General features: G+C 38.2%; 1 protein-coding gene across 3 annotated transcripts; it reads left to right on the top strand.

Annotated features, from left to right (window-relative positions):
- Positions 1-8,240: 8,240 nt before the first annotated feature.
- Positions 8,241-17,232, top strand: sgf29 (SAGA complex associated factor 29). Of its 3 annotated transcripts, none has more exons than XM_051717785.1 (10): positions 8,241-8,270; positions 9,605-9,684; positions 9,794-9,869; positions 10,096-10,168; positions 12,051-12,115; positions 12,187-12,316; positions 12,406-12,552; positions 12,659-12,694; positions 12,816-12,978; positions 16,787-17,232. In XM_051717785.1, exons 2-10 carry the CDS (start codon positions 9,610-9,612, stop codon positions 16,901-16,903), a joined length of 882 nt encoding a protein of 293 aa, XP_051573745.1. In that variant the 5' UTR covers positions 8,241-8,270; positions 9,605-9,609; the 3' UTR covers positions 16,904-17,232. The 3 variants fall into 3 exon arrangements, with proteins under 3 accessions (XP_051573745.1, XP_051573743.1, XP_051573744.1); XM_051717783.1 differs by lacking the exon at positions 8,241-8,270 and adding an exon at positions 8,831-9,223; XM_051717784.1 differs by lacking the exon at positions 8,241-8,270 and adding an exon at positions 9,259-9,300.
- The last annotated feature ends 458 nt before the right edge of the window (positions 17,233-17,690 follow it).

Here is a 17,690-nt window from a genome sequence, read left to right as displayed (position 1 = left end):
TAAGATGTATGTAAACTTCTGACTTCAATTGTACTATATAGTATGTCATTGTGAGTCACGCATGCAAACAGGCTTTATCATACGGATTTAAATTTTACATTAAATCCCACAGCTTTATTTTTGTCAAAACTTAGTGCAATGTGGATGGAGGGCAAAGAAAAATCTTAGGTCAAAATTATGGAAAATGTAACTTTATTAAAAAGCATTTTTTAAAATATAGTACCCTTAAAAACACCAAAAATGGTCACAAAGTACACCACCATCGCAAACATATCGGTTCCTCTGAACAGGTGTGCGTCCAGCAGGGCCCACCCCACCAAAACCCTCCACTTCACAAGTCACTGGACTCCGAGCCTCCACTCATTTCAACCCTGAGGCTTAGGTTCCAGAGTCATTCCTACTGTAGTCCCGTGCCTATTTCTCACAGAGACACCTGTGGTCGGTTGCCAGTATTAGCCGTCCGATTGAATCTATAAAGACAGACATGAGAATTCAATTAACATTTCAGCACATGTTGTTAATAGGGAAGACGTTGATTTGCCAACTTATGGGCCATTTGTGTTTTTTCATTGCTTTTCTATGTAAACATGCTCTAGACAAACATCTACTCTGATTTTTCAGAATCTCACACAGGTGTGCTGCGTTTTTAAGATTCTGTGTCAGGTTAAAAAGATAAAATTTTCATAATGTTAATGAATTTTTTTAAATGCTACAGTAAAAAAAAAAAAAAAAAAAATTGGTTAAAAGGGTAGTTACCTTAACATATGGTAAAAATTTATATTTAAGACAATACTTGTAATTTTACAGTAAAATATACTATTAAATACTATTTTACTACTAAACAAATTTGTATGTAAAAAGTATAATTTTACCATATAATTAATGGTCAAAATGTATATTATTTTTAACAAGAATACATGTACTTTTTACGGTAAGCTACTGTTGTAAAATATTACGGTCGAAAACAATAATCAGGCATTCCCAGAAGTCTCTGCGTGACCCATCACGTTTTATTATATTTTATGTGAATGGTTATGTTTCTTCGTTTTTCATATCTGTTATATACATTGGGATGTTCTGTGTTATATTTTATGTAGTTAAGCTAATGTTTATTGCATTTTATTTAGTGTCACATGTTCAGTGTTGGTGTAATTGTAGTGTAATGCATAACATTTTACATTTTTGTAATCAGATTACAGTTACTGACTTTCATAATTTAATTACTTTTAAGTACATTATTATATTATGTAGAATACATTCATTAAAGCCCTGTAACGAGTCATTGTGAAGGAGAAATGTGAGGTGCTGGGAGTATGACTTGTATTTAACAATGAACAAGGAAGAAATATAGACATTATTTTGAATTTGTTAAGTGGAAAAATGCTTTAGAAAGTAACTTAAAAGTATTTAGTTATGTAATTAAATGTTTAATGAAGTAATTAGTAAAGTAATTGATTAGACTTTTACAGAAATAATTAGAAATTTGTAATGGATTGCTAGTTTGTAAGTAACACTGCATGTGTTTTGTGTTTGTGTGAGTAACAATGTGCAATGTCTCCACATGTGTATTGGTCATTGCTCCTGGAAGGGCCACTTGATGAGCTTTAAATCATCATGTGGCCTTTTGTAATAACTACAGCGATTAACAATACGTTTTAAAGCAGACTTTTATAGTTCCAGAAGATTAGTATATCAAGTTTATAATATTTTATTTCTTTTATTAAATTTTATCCCCTTTTCTCCCAATTTGGAATGCCGAATTCTCACTACTTTAGATGGTCCTCATGGTGGCACGGTTACTCACCTCAATCCGGGTGGCGAAGGACAAGTCTCAGTTGCCTCCACTTCTGAGACTGTCAATCCACGCATCTTATCACGTGGCTCGCTGTGCATGACACCGGAGACTCACAACATGTGGAGGCTCATGTTACTATCCGCAATTCATGCACAACTTACCAAGCACCCCATTGAGCGTGAACCAGGAGGAGGTTACCCCATGTGACTCCACCCTCCCTAGCAACCGGGCCAATTTGGTTGCTTAGGAGACCAGGCTGGAGTCACTCAGCATGCCCTGGATTTGAACTGGTGACTCCAGGGGTGGTAGACATGCATCAGTACTCGCTGAGCTACCAAGGGCCCCCTTAAGTTTATAATATTTAATATTATAAACGGTAATAAACCGTAAAATATACAGGCATCAAAAAAAGACAAGCCTGAAACATGGTCACAGTTTGAAATTTGTCGTGGGCCCCTGGAATCGTTACCACCTGCATCAGCTTGTGAGTTTTTTCTCTTTAGCATAAGAACGAATGGGTCTGAATGGACCCAAAACATTAGTTGGCGTTTTACGCACCTTTTCAGTGTCACACCTTTGACTTCTTTTCAGCGTTCTGGAGTTTTTCGGTTATTTTGCGCTCGTGTCCCGCGGGATTTTGTCTGTTCGTGTTGCAGCTCGCCTCCTTCTTCGTCCTGCCTTTACGGCTAGTGCTCTCTGCAGTTCACACAACGAAAAAAATGTACCAAATAAGGCACAACTCTGAAAAAGACTTTATTCAATGGCAAAAACGTCTTTTTCATTAATGTTTGGATTCTTTCTTTATAAGAAAATTAAGCTCTTCGAAAACTTACCGGTATAACGGTCTGATAAATTGTAATATTCGTATTCATCGTAGTAGCGGTCCTCAAAGGTAGTAGGTTCAATGTTTTTCACTTCAACGTGGTTGCTCATGTTTGATAGTGAACGATTACTCGAAAACAAACTTAAACGGTTCCCGACAGCAGTTTAACTTTAACAGGCGATGCTCAGCGGCAGACTTCTAGGTTTCTCCTCGGTTCAGCTTTGTTTACATGCATGTCAGTCGATGCTTTATAAAACACTCGCTCCGCCTTCGTTTCCTTCACCTCCCCGCCTGTGCACCGGTTAACATCACCTGAAGGAAAAGTTGCATCAGAAAAGTTCATGTTTGATCAGCAGACCTCATCCAGTGCCAGACAGGATATGTCCTTTCTATCAGATGTCCTTGTTATTGTTATGACTTACACTTACACTTTCACTTAAATAAATGTAAGCTAAAACACTTATCTGTCTTCAGTGCTGTTTTTTTTCCCAACACTGAAGACAGGTTTCTTTATCTGATGGAGATTAGTTTAATTCAGTTAATGTTTGTCTCTCGCTCTCTCTGTATTATTTACACCTGACTTTGTGGTCAGACTTCTCACGTCCTTCTGGACTGTGACCCACTTACCTGCTCTGTTATAAACAACATATTTACACATTTGTCTCTGTTTGTGTGGCTCATTTAAAAAGCCTTTTAGTTTGCTGATTCATTGGTGAACGTCTAGATTACTGTACTGTCTATTTTGACTGATGTAAGTGTTTTCATGAGGATTATTAAAGGAATATTTTGGGTTCAATACAGGGTAAGCTTAATCGACAGCATTTGTGGCATAATGTTGATTACCACAAAAAATAATTTCGTCTCATCCATTATTTTCTTTAGAAAAAGCAAAAATGGAGGTTACAGTGAGGCATTTACAATGGAAGTGAATGGGGCCAATTATTAAAGGGTTTAAAGGCAGAAATGTCAAGCTTATAATTTTATAAAAGCACTTACAATCATTCTTCTGTTAAAACTCATGTATTATTTGAGCTGTAAAGTTGTTTAAATCGTAATGTTTATTGTCATTTTAGGGTTTTGTTGACGTTACATCATCATGGCAACAAAGTTGTAAAATTGGCTTTAACTTTACATAGAAAAGGTTAGTAAGTGATTTTATAATACTGAAATCATGTTAACATGCATAATATTTTGTGGCAGTACTTTTGAAACAGCGAGTATTTTAACATTTAAGGATTGGCCCCATTCACTTTAATTGAAAATGGCTCATTGTAACCCAGATTTGTGTTTAAAAAAAATAAATTAAAAAAAAGGAAGGAACATATCAAAATAGTTTTTTTGTGATAATCAATAGTATGCTACAAATGCTTTCGATTGAGCTTAACTTGTATTGAACCTGGAATATTCCTTTAAGGCGGTGGTTCTACACTGATGGGTTGTGACCCAAAAATGGGTTGCCCATCTGTGGCATGGACATCAGGGAAAAAACAATGCTGTATCCAAATAATAAAATGCAACTATACCAACATGTGCATATTTAGGAGGATGGCAAATGGCTTACCAACTTTTAAAGGGAGGAGATATTTTTCATATCTTTTTCTGTGTCAAGTGTTTTGATGCAAATTCACATAACACGTGGTATTGGCTAATACTAATCTAACATTTAGCCCAGTGTTTGTTCTAAGTGGCTGATGAATCACACTTCTGCTGTTGTTTTTGCATTAACAAAATTGTCAGTTTTCCTATTCAGCCAATGTCATGTTAATTTAGAATATAATTGAGCCTATAGGCAGTTCAGTTTTAACTTTTGACTTTAAGGACATTTTTGTTTACTTTTGTACGATAGACAATTGATTTACTACTGTATGTTGGGTCATCACTTCAAATCTGGGTTTTACATTGGGTTGCAATGACTGTATTAAATGATACAAAGGTGTCAAATATTTGTGTTGCAACAAAGTAAAACAAAAATGCACTACAGCATTTGTTTTATCAGCACAGAGGATTATAGGATGTAATCTGCCATCTGGTGAAATCCACATCGTCCACTGGAAAAGCAAAGCCCAATCCATCATTCAAGATCCTACTGTATAATGTACCCCAGCCACAAGCTGTTTTGTCCCTTGCCTACAGGCATTATCGCAAGATGACAGTGAAGTCTTAACAGTCTGAGGAATAGCTTCTGCCTAGTGTAGTTTACAGACTCAGTAGCATTAGTAATAGCTGGTTGCCATGCCTTCTCTTTATCTTTTAGCACACATTTTATAGTAGTTATTTCTACAAATATATTTACTTTTTTATATGATCTACTGCCTGAGTCATGTCCTGCACATCATTTCTTGTTTGTCATGTGGCCTATTGGTTTGGTGTGAACTGTAAAATGTATTGCCTGTGCTGTCTACTATGAATGTACGAAAGGTAATAACAATTGAGAATTCCATTGTACATGTATATATACTCTGTGCTCTACTTATTTTTGAGTAAAGTGGAAATTGCAGAGGTCTGTATGATGTCTAACTTCAGTGGATATTTTTGAACATTGCAGTTTACAGTAAGACTTCTGTGGTTTGTGTTAAACACCAGATGTTGCAATACAGTGTAAGAGTGCAGGAGATTCTTTTTTTCTTCTTCTTCTCAAAAATTCCACTCCGTGGTCTTTGCTTACGCGATCTCTGTGCATGAGCTACGTGATAAATGAGGAAGGCTTCTCCTTGGCAAGAGACGACAGAGACTACACAGTCTATTTCTTCCACCCAATCCATAAAAACAGTGAATCAGCACATGAGAAGTACACACTGTACTGACTTCAGAAGTGTTTTTCTCCCTTCTTCTCTCTTAGTGCAAACTGTAGTTCTCTAACTATAGCTCTCTCACACAGACCCAGTTCTTAATCCATATTTATTCTTTCTTTCAGAAAGCAAAAAATTTTGTCTCCCTAATCTGCCGTTTTTGTTTTGAGTACACATTCTTCTGTTTCCCTCCCCCTCTTTTTTTCCTAACACTGTTTTTCTTGGCTCTCAAATTAATATCATGTGAGAGTGCCGTGTTCTGTACAGTAAATATTTGCAAAGATAGCTGAGCCACATGTATGCTTTCAGCTATGACAACATAACTAATCTCTCTCTTTCTCTTTTATACCCACCTAGACCAGGATTTCTGTGTGCTAGATAAACCATCACTTATCTTTGTGTTTTGTTTATCACCCTGTTCTCTAAGTAGCTCTGTTTAAAATTAACTACACATTATCTCTTTATTCATAGCCTTTGGACACAGTAAAGTTCAGGTCAGAAAAATTAGGTCTTATTACTACTGCCTCTTTCAGTTCAATATCTGTAACAGTTAATCATGGGTCTAAAAATTGGAAATTCAATATGGAAATGTAACCCAGGTCTGTATGCATGATTAGCAAACACACTACCCCTAGCCTAACAGACCTTACCTGTGAACAGAGACAATTATTTTATCAACTTTATCAAGCTATTGTTTTGTTTTATGTTTTGTTTTTATTTAAGAGTATAGGCCAATTGTTGACAAGTATACGCCTGATGCTTTAGTGTTGCAAATAAAAGACTTCCACATGCAGTTTACTACTCTGAAAATGTAATCACCAGTTCCCATAAACCAATGTCCCACGTTAACATGGGCAACCATGTTACCCTGTGAAACCATGTTAAAATCGCTCTTAAACTGTGTCAGATTAATTGGAACAGACATCGATCATACAAAGCGGGTTAATAATGATACCAGCATTTTTTTATGATGTGTAAAACGACTTATATTGTCTCTTTACAAATTCACATAGAAACGAATCTGCTGAAAATTCAAGTAAATTATTCATGTGCATGTGCATGATATATATATATATATATATTTATACATACATACATACATATATATACATATATATACACACACACATGTATATATATATATATATATATATATATATATATATACACTATATTGCCAAAAGTATTCGCTCACCCATCCAAATAATTGAATTCAGGTGTTCCAATCACTTCCATGGCCACAGGTGTATAAAATGAAGCACCTAGGCATGCAGACTGCTTCTACAAACATTTGTGAAAGAATGGGCCGCTCTCAGGAGCTCAGTGAATTCCAGCGTGGTACTGTGATAGGATGCCACCTGTGCAACAAGTCCAGTCGTGAAATTTCCTCACTACTAAATATTCCACAGTCAACTGTCAGTGGTATTATAACAAAGTGGAAGCGATTGGGAATGACAGCAACTCAGCCACGAAGTGGTAGGCCACGTAAAATGACAGAGCGGGGTCAGCGGATGCTGAGGCGCATAGTGCGCAGAGGTCGCCAACTTTCTGCAGAGTCAATCGCTACAGACCTCCAAAGTTCATGTGGCCTTCAGATTAGCTCAAGAACAGTGCGTAGAGAGCTTCATGGAATGGGTTTCCATGGCCGAGCAGCTGCATCCAAGCCATACATCACCAAGTGCAATGCAAAGCGTCGGATGCAGTGGTGTAAAGCACGCCGCCACTGGACTCTAGAGCAGTGGAGACGCGTTCTCTGGAGTGACGAATCACGCTTCTCCATCTGGCAATCTGATGGACGAGTCTGGGTTTGGCGGTTGCCAGGAGAACGGTACTTGTCTGACTGCATTGTGCCAGCTGTGAAGTTTGGTGGAGGGGGGATTATGGTGTGGGGTTGTTTTTCAGGAGCTGGGCTTGGCCCCTTAGTTCCAGTGAAAGGAACTCTGAATGCTTCAGCATACCAAGAGATTTTGGACAATTCCATGCTCCCAACTTTGTGGGAACAGTTTGGGGATGGCCCCTTCCTGTTCCAACATGACTGCGCACCAGTGCACAAAGCAAGGTCCATAAAGACATGGATGAGCGAGTTTGGTGTGGAAGAACTTGACTGGCCTGCACAGAGTCCTGACCTCAACCCGATAGAGCACCTTTGGGATGAATTAGAGCGAAGACTGCGAGCCAGGCCTTCTCGTCCAACATCAGTGTCTGACCTCACAAATGCGCTTCTGGAAGAATGGTCAAAAATTCCCATAAACACACTCCTAAACCTTGTGGAAAGCCTTCCCAGAAGAGTTGAAGCTGTTATAGCTGCAAAGGGTGGGCCGACGTCATAATAAACCCTATGGATTAAGAATGGGATGTCACATAAGTTCATATGCGTCTAAAGGCAGATGAGCGAATACTTTTGGCAATATAGTGTGTATATATATATATATATATATATATATATATATATATATATATATATATATATATATATATATATATATATATATATATATGTGTGTGTGTGTGTGTGTGTGTGTGTGTGTATATATATGTATGTATATATATATATATATATATATATATATATATATATATTACACATACACACACACACACACATGTATGTATATATATATAGCAATGCCCAATTTGGGTATGAATAATTATTTTCAGTCGGTTCTTTTCAGTGAATTGGCCAACGGGCTTGCAAAACGGTCTGAATCGATTCGTGATTCAATACAATTCGTTCAGAGCGCTCTCTCACTGAATCATTTGGAGCAGTTTCTCACACAGTAAAACAGTGTCGGGATATTACGAATACAGAGAACAAACAGCGCTGGATACAGTGGAAATGTACCAACAATCAACTGAAACAAAAGTCTGTCTTTTTGAGTGGTAACTTTGAGAAACTTCAGCTAGTGCTGTCATGTGAACAAGGGGCTGTTCAAACTGAATGTGTTTTTGCGTCCGCTCGTGCTGTTTTTCAATCGTTTTCCATGTAAACATTCGCTAGATGGATATCTTTTGAAAACTGTCACGTTTCACTTTGTTTTTTTGCATCTCTCACAGGAGAGCTGCATTTTTAGACACTGTGTCATGTTAAAAATGACTTTTTCAACTGCTAAAAATGCGTCTCAAGACACTTGCGTTTTGCTTTTTTTAGCGTGAAAATGCATCTGTCTGAACTGTTACTGGAAGAAATGCTTTAGCCAATAGTTACATGAACGTTACTCATACTCAAGAAAATAAAACAAATGCTTATCTCAAAGTCACCAGAATTGACCGCTTTGGTGTTGTTTTTTTGCACACACCAAAAAATATCACAGGGGAGCATACCCCCGGACCCCCCTAGATATAAGGTGTATTAGGCAGATTTCTGTGCATACCTTCAGATTAAATCCTGCAGGAGCACCTGATGTCAGGATTGAGGAAAAAAAGGGTGTCTAAATCAGGAAGGAGAAAAGTCAATAATAAAAGGTCTGATGCCTGAGGTGGAAAACATGATTTGATGTAGGTACCTAATGTTGTTAAGCACCCAGAAAATTAATGAAATGTCGTTGACATTTTACCCCAAGTTGAATTAATGCCGAATCCCAGAAATTACCCTCCGTTCTGCCTTAAAGCGTTTTCAAAACACGCTTTTAGATTTGTCCCTTCAATGTGTCCGTACGAGGCCTAGCTTGAAAGCTAACAAATAAACACAAAGCGAAAACACACTAAAATTCGTTCTGGAAAGTAAAACTGCAATAAATAAATGATTATTAAAATCCCATTTTGAGTATTAACACACGAGGTGCATCTGAGCGGTATCGCAAAACTGTCTTGTTAAAGGTGAGACTCAGGCTTATCTTGTTTAGCTGTGTGCGCGCGGAGGGTGTGAACTGAGCTTCATACGGTGCTCTATGAATGTATGTGGATTTGAGCTAATTGTAACACGTAAAGCTAAATGCATCATTATTAGAATCACTGCACTATTTATTATGGGAATATATGTTTTGGACTATATTAGTGCTGTATTTTATTTTTTATATTATACAATTGAACATTAACTTCTAGCTCTAGGAGTCTTGTTGGCTCAGAGTCAAACCCTTATATATATATATATATATATATATATATATATATATATATATATATATATATATATATATATAACTCCATACCATTTTGACATTTTTTAAAATTCTGGTTAAATCTAAGTTTTTCTTACAGGTACAATGGCTTTAGTATCAGCAGACACCAAAATCGCAGAGTTACTCAATGAGCTGCATCAGCTCATAAAACAAACTCAGGTGAGCACTACTCTATTTGGGTTATTATAGGAAACACCCCCTTTCTACACATTTTGCTCCCATTGCTGTGCAACCTGCGTTTAAACCCTCACCTCTCTAAAACAAACAGGAGGAGCGATCACGGAGTGAACACAACCTTCTGAACATCCAGAAAACACATGAAAGGATGCAGACAGAAAATAAGAGTAAGACATGATTTCCGTTATTGTGTCCTGCAATGAAAACTTTGTCAGATTAAAAAGTATAACTGTGTTAAGTTATAAAGTATGTTATTAGCTGATGTACTGGTTATTAAAAGGATTAACTGTGCCACTAAACTGGATCTCGCTCATATTTGTATCTCTAAATTTCATTTCCTATCTAAAATTAATTCCCGTTCCACATCAAGTTTACTTTCATCAACCTCCCCAGCATCTCCATATTATCGGACAAAACTGAGGGGTCTTTACACTACAGCTAAAGCAGATGCGGAGGCTGAATGTGGGTGAGTAATGTGAATGTTGTAGCATTTGGTTTCCATTGATGCACCAATACGTGCACTTCCACAGTCAATTTCGGAATGGAGCTCAAAGACACTTAATCATTAATGTTACAGTTCAATCAATAACATTTAGTTTTAAACATTGCCCACCAACATCTACTCAGTTTACTACATGACTTGTATTACATATAGTTAACTGGCATTATATTTGTGCTGCATAGCCTGAGGGGAACTGGCTCTTCCAGCTGAGCCTAGTTTCTCCCAAGGATTTATTTCTCTCCATTAACCTCTTATGGAGTTTTGGCTTGCTCACTGGGGGCCTAAAGACCATTTATAAAGCATGATTTTCAATCACGTTTTTATTTAAACATTTCATTTCATGAGCACTTTAAGACATTATGGACATTACAGCTAGAGGGGCAGTGGTAGCTCAGCGGTTAAGGCTCTGGGTTACTGATCAGAAGGTCGGGGGTTCAAGCCCCAGCACCGCCAAGATGCCACTGTTGGGCCCTTGAGCATGGCCCTTGACCCTATCTGCTCCAGGGGCGCCGTATCATGGCTGACCCTGCACTCTGACCCCAGCCTAGCTGGGATATGTGAAAAAGAAGAATTTCACTGTATATGTGCAAATGTATAATGTGTGATAAATAAAGAAAATTATTATTATAATTATTATTATTACCATTAGTGGATTTTGCAGATACTGATAACTAAGGTGGTGGAAAAGGGAAATAACCGATTAATCGGCAGGTCGTTTTTAAAATAATTTACATTTATTCATTTAGTAGACTCTTTTATCCAAAGTGACTTACAAAATGAAGAAGGATACAACATAAGTGATTCATCTTAAGAAGGCAGTAGTTCGAAAAGTACTGCACTATAAAGTTTCAGTTGCATTAGAAAAGTATTAGCCGAGACAGAGTTTAGAGTGGAACACATTTTTTTAAATTATAACTATTATTATAAAATTGATTCATGGAATGTTACGACATTTTCTTAGTTGGCGCAGACATTGATGCCAGAGTCCAAAATGAATAAAATCCCAGATTTTTCAACCAATATCCCAAGATTGGGTGCATAACATGGGACTTTTAACACTTAACAAACATGAAACACACCGTGGACTCTTATTTTGAAATGACGGATACTTGGCTCCGTTACAGTGCTCTGTGTTATATATATATATAATATTTACCAAATTAAGCTTTTTATAGCCTATATATTATTATTATTTTTATTATTATTATTATTATTCATAATGTATGAAGTTGGAAACACAATGTGTTTGCTGACAAGGGATGTTTTCATATAGTCATATTTATCTTTGCATGCCCTCGCTTCAATTTAAAAAACATAATTATCAGAAGAACACGGAGGAATAAAAACTATCGCAACTATCGACAGATTTTTGCTGATAACCGATAGTTCTGAAAAGCAGCTACAGACACAGATTAATCTGTAAAACCAATATATCGGTCTACCTCTAATTACAGCATCATTTTATGTTACAGTATCATTTTCTGTAAAGCTGCTTTGAAACGGTGTGTGTTGTGAAAAGCACTATACAAATAAAAATGACTTGACTTGACCTATCACTGACTGTAAAGGATGCATTTTTACTTGAAGAAATACTTGGTTTACACAGAACTGTTCTGTATACATTTCTTGACTTTATTGTTTCAAGTGTTGACAATATTTCTGCGCTCCCTTTTTAATTATAACATCTTAAGAATATTGTGGTTATGTAGCCCCATCTTGTGGTAATTTTGCCTCAGGTTCTCACATGTCAAAAGTCCCTTGGGTATTGAACAGACAGACCGTAGTTCTTTTTTTGTAGAATGATGAACATAATGAATCATGCAATTTATCTGTTTTCCTCCCACAGTATACTAAGACGGGCCCTTGACAAGATTGCTGAAATTAAATCCCTTTTGGAGGAGAGACGAATTGGTAAGTCCTGGATGGAATTGTGTGTTTACTTAAGCCATTTTGAATGCTTATTGGACCCTTCCTTTCTGCAGCTGCCAGAATGGCAGGAGTGTACAGTGACACTGACCCACCAAGAAAGACCATGCGCAGAGGTGTTCTCATGACCCTGTTGCAACAGTCAGCTATGACGCTCCCACTCTGGATTGGAAAACCCGGGGAGAGGTACTTCCTGTCCAGAGTCTCCTACATATCTCTTACTATCTTCACAAATTGATGCAATTCACCAATTTATATTTGTCTTTCTTCTTTAGTCCACCACCACTGTGTGGTGCTATTCCAGCCAGCAGTGATTATGTGGCTAAGCAAGGGGACAAGGTGGCGGCACGTGTGAAGGCAGTGGATGGTGATGAGCAGTGGATTCTCGCTGAAGTGGTCAGCTACAACCACTCCACCAACAAGTAATCATTTACCAAAATGATCTCAGGATATCCTAATCATTGTTAACTGCTTTTAAATCTGATTGTGTGGAATGTTTATTTAATCTCATGCTATTGTCAATCATAGGTATGAAGTGGATGACATTGATGAAGAGGGTAAAGAGTAAGTAAAATATCTTTTTTTTTTTTTTTTTTTTGTGATTTTCACCTACTTCAATATTTATCTAAAAATACTATGACTTGTTTATTGCTCCTCAGTGTCTCTCCCTTTCTCTTGTATCCAGGAGACACACATTGAGTCGGAGGAGAATCATCCCTCTCCCACAGTGGAAAGCAAACCCAGAGACGGACCCAGAGGCTCTGTTCAGTAAAGACCAGCTGGTGCTGGCCCTCTATCCACAGACCACTTGTTTTTATAGAGCCTTGATCCACACGCCACCACACCGGGTGAGAGAAACAAGGCAGGAAAGAAAGGAGAGATTGATTGAAGGGATAATAAATACTCATATTCAGGCCCAGCTCCACAGGGTGGGCCTGGTCCCCCATCATGAGTCAGGCCCACCCTGCAGACCAGACCCAGAATAGGTTTCGTTCAGGGCATAAGACATGCCGAAGGAGAACGCTGGGAGAGAACCGCTTCTGTTATTAAAAAAAAAAAAAAAAGTAAATATACACTGCAAGCGCTCAGGGGCGTAGATAGCTATGGGCTTTCGGGGCTATATATCTTCATATTTTTTTTCTTACTAATAGGCCTACAGAGATATTATAGAGTTCCCAGCTGTTTATAATGAGAACAACAAATGCTTTCACAGTCAGCCCATGTAACTATAGCAAACATTATGCTGCACTTTTGTGGTATAAATTGTGCTTTTGTTTGTTGTTGGTACATCCTTACAATAAGGAAAATATAAAAAAAAGTTGTTAATTTAGACTCACATTTTCAAATTTTTCATTCCTGGGTTGCCCCATACAGTATATTTCCTCAGCCACAAGGGCTCCTGTTTTCATTGCATGTATCATTTCATAGCTTTACAAACCATATTAGCTAATGAAATCATAAGTAAGTTATTATTAAGGGGGGCCTGGGTAGCTCAGCAAGTAAAGACGCTGACTACCACACCTGGAGTCACAAGTTTGAATACAGGGCGTGCTTCATACTCCAGTTAGGCTTCCTAAGCAACCAATTAGCCCGGTTGCTAGGGTGGGTAGAATCACATTGGGTTAACCTCCTCGTGGTCACCATAATGTGGTTCTCCCTCTCGGTGAGGCACGCGGTGAGTTGTGCGTGGATGCCTCCACAAACGCTAAGTCTTCAAGGTACGCGCTTAACAAGCCACTTGATGAGATGCGAGGATTGATGTCTCAGACGTGGAGGCAACTGAGATTCGTCCTCCGCCACCTGGATTGAGGCGCGTCACTACGCCACTACAAGGACCTAGAGCGCATTGGGAATTGGGGATTATTATTGTCCAAATCTTTGTTGGGAAGAAAATGTTGAGATCGGTCCTCCCGGAACTTAAATGTAATACCTCTGGTGTATATATAAAGCTACTGAAAGATTCATGTATGATATATATATTATACACTGATTAGCCACAACATTAAAACCACTGATAGGTGATGTAAATAACATAGATTATTTTGTTACAATGGCACCTGTCAAGGGGTGGGATATATTAGGCAGCAAGTGAACAGTCAGTTCTTGAATTTCATGTGTTAGCAGGAAAAATGGGCAAGTTTAAGGATCTGAGCGACTTTGACGAGCCAAATTTTGATGGCTAGACGACTGAGAGTATCTCCAAAATGGCAGGTCTTGTGGGGTGTTCCCGGTATGCAGTGGTTAGTACCTACCAAAAGTGGTCCAAGGAAGGTCAACTGGTGAACCGGCGACAGGGTCATGGGCGCCCAAGGCTCATTGATGCATGTGAGGAGCGAAGGCTATCCCGTCTGTTCCGATCCCACAGAAGAGCTATTGTAGCACAAATTGCTGAAAAACTAAATGCTGACCATGATGGAAAGGTGTCAGAACACACAGTGCATCGCAGCTTGCAGCGTATGGGGCTGTGTAGCCGCAGACCAGTCAGAGTGCCCATGCTGACCCCTGTCCACCGCCGAAAGCGCCTACAGTGGGCACATGCGTATAAGAACTGGACCATAGAGCAGTGGAAGAAGGTGGCCTGGTCTGATGAATCACATTTTCTTTTAGATCATGTGGACAGCTGGGTGCGTGTGCGTCATTTACCTGGAGAAAAGATGGCAGCAGGATGCACTATGGGAAGAAGGCAGCCCTGCGGAGGCAGTGTTATGCTCTGAGCAATGTTCTTCTGGGAAACCTTGGGTCCTGGTATTCATGTGGATGTTACTTTGGCACGTACCACCTTCCTAAAGATTGTTGCAGACCACGTACTCCCCTTCATGGCAACGGTATTCCCTGATGGCAGTGGCCTCTTTCAGCAGGATAATGCGCCCTGGCCAGAGTATGTGAGTGAAGCGGCAACAATTTTCCCTCCGCGCTCAAAGCATTCTTTAATCGCTCCACTCCAGTTCCACTCCGGGTTGTCCATTTCCCGCTCTTCGCTCGCTCCGCGCTCCTGGATTAGAGAAACCCCACTCCTTAAAAATATAAATGACCATACGAAAAAAAGAAAAGACCAGAATGAAAAAAAACATTAAATTAAATAAAATTAATAAATAACCAAAAAAAATATATATATATATATAATAATATTAGGCCTATGTATTATTGCCTATTATTTTCTGTTATTGCACTTCTTTTAATTAACCTTGCCCTATAATTCTGTGAAAGAAAAAATTACATTCTCAGAATGTTCTACACTTTTTTTTTTTTTTTTTTTTAAATCAAAACTAGATAAGACTATCTAAACTATATGCCTAATGCAGAGTTCACTTTTAGAAATACTAGCTTTGAATTTTTTAAAGATTTTAAATCTGCCTCTCTCTGTTCGAGTTTGCTGAGCTTCTTCATCTGCAAATGTATAATGCATAAATTAGCCTACGGCACTAAAATACATTTAAATGGCAATCGATTAAAGTCAAACTATGCAATATTAACATATTGACTAGTTCAGTTGATGTTTTAAGTCGTTAAAAGTTAAATTCTATTTAATGCGGGACAATTAGATTAGAATGATGATTATTCAAAATATTTAATAGGGGATATATATATATATATATCCCCTATTAAATACTTTGAATAATCATCATTCTAATCTAATTTTATTTATATATAATGTGCATTACTGACCTTAAGATTTTCTCTCCACATGTGAATGGATTATCATTGTGTTTTCTGACACATCTTTTAGGATTTCACAACAAACCTTTGATCGTGGCAACCACCTCCCCACTCGTGTTCTCCTTCGTCGTCCCATCATTAATTTTCAGTGTGTGCCAGTTGATGTAGGACTAAAGTGACGAGACACAAGCACACAGTTAAGTCAAGCTTTACCCCAAGCTTAACTCAATAATAGAGAGCGTGAACACAGAAAGCGAAAGTAACCTTTGTGCTGGAGGTCAAACATTACAAAGTGCCGCTACATTTTATATTTGTTTTTTTTTATCACATTCTTTCTGGTTATATCATTTTTCCTTCATGCCAATAGTGTTTAACACTGTTTAACATGTGGTGCATTACTGCATTAAGGGCCATTAACAGGTGCTGTGCCTGTGATGGAGCATTAGTGGAGCGCATTTGGAGCGAGAGAAAACAATGATGCACCTATTTTTTTTTAAAACCTGCTCCTCGCTCCAGGCAAAATCATGCCTCTACACTCTTCGTTCCGCTTCCACTCCACTCACATACTCTGGCCCTGCCACACAGCAAAAAGATTTCAGGAATGGTTTGAAGAACATGACAAAAAGTTCAAGGTTTTGACTTGGCCTCCAAATTCCCCAGATCTCAATCCAATTGAGCATCTATGGGATGTGCTGGACCAACAAGTCTGATCCATGGAGGCCCCACCTTGCAACTTACAGGACTTAAAGTATCTGCTGCTAACGTCTTGGTGCCAGATACCACAGGACACCTTCAGAGGTCTTGTGGAGTCCATGCCTCAACGGTTCAGAGCTGTTTTGGCAGCACGAGGGGGACCTACACGATATTAGGCAGGTGGTTTTAATGTTGTGGCTGATCTGTGTGTGTGTGTGTGTGTGTGTGTGTATATACACACACACACACACACATGAGTAGAAGACAAATTTTCCCACAATTTGACAAATTTAACTTCTTTTTCAGCCCCAGGATGACTACTCTGTGCTGTTTGAAGATACATCTTATGCTGATGGCTATTCTCCACCCCTTAACGTCGCCCAGCGATATGTAGTGGCCTGCAAAGAGAACAAAAAGAAGTAATGGAAAAGATTAAAAAAGAAGTGATGGAAAAGATTTAAAAGAGAAGCATTTAAAACCTGACAAAGATTATATAATATGGGAGAACATTTGTGAAGAGTCCCTGGGTTGAGGTTTATGCACGATTATGGTGATTATCATAAGGAGTGAAACCAGCATATTGTGCATCCACTCTATGTTTTGATGTGCTTTTTTCTGTTACCATGTAAATAGTGTTGGTATACTGCATCTTTTTTTATGATGTTCCTGTGGGTGTGGTCACCCACTGCAGGTGAATTGTGCTTAAATAAAACCTTTGCATTTGAATGAAAGGTATGTGAATGAATCAGTTGTCTGTACTTTATAGAGGACTGATAAAAATCAATTTTGAATGTAAAAATTTGGATCTTGTGCAGGGCCGTCATTAAAGACATTCAGGGAAACGCATCTCCCTTGATACTGAGATTAGTGCTACATAGAAATTGGTTTCTCCATCCCACGAATCATGAATATTTGGTTACATAATTAATCTTTAAAATTCATAAAGATCTTGATGGTGAACATTAGACCATTCATTAGACAGTATTATATAGCATTGTAGTAATTCCAAGCGGTCACTGAAAATGTAAGATACTGCTGAACCTGGTTAGATATATAAATTCTTTAAATTCTTGCAGAAACAGTTTACCATGGCAAATCTCTGAATATTCTCTTCATCAATATAAGAATCAAGCGCTCAAATTTGTAATACCATTGAAACAGACCAGACTAGGACCCAGTACGTCCCAAGTGGTGTGACGTCACACTGAGG

Source organism: Myxocyprinus asiaticus, chromosome 14 (assembly GCF_019703515.2).
Source record: "Myxocyprinus asiaticus isolate MX2 ecotype Aquarium Trade chromosome 14, UBuf_Myxa_2, whole genome shotgun sequence".
Taxonomy (NCBI): Eukaryota; Metazoa; Chordata; class Actinopteri; order Cypriniformes; family Catostomidae; genus Myxocyprinus; species Myxocyprinus asiaticus.
The sequence above is the reverse complement of the archived record's forward strand: the minus strand, read 5'-3'. Positions and strand labels throughout refer to the sequence as shown.

Bases quoted from the DNA above. Each gene is read 5' to 3' on its own strand.
- sgf29 (XM_051717785.1), top strand. From the start codon at position 9,610: ATGGCTTTAGTATCAGCAGACACCAAAATCGCAGAGTTACTCAATGAG. The intron at 9,685-9,793 runs GTGAGCACTACT...TAAAACAAACAG, and splicing joins AGCTCATAAAACAAACTCAG to GAGGAGCGATCACGGAGTGA. The intron at 12,317-12,405 runs GTACTTCCTGTC...TTTCTTCTTTAG, and splicing joins ATTGGAAAACCCGGGGAGAG to TCCACCACCACTGTGTGGTG.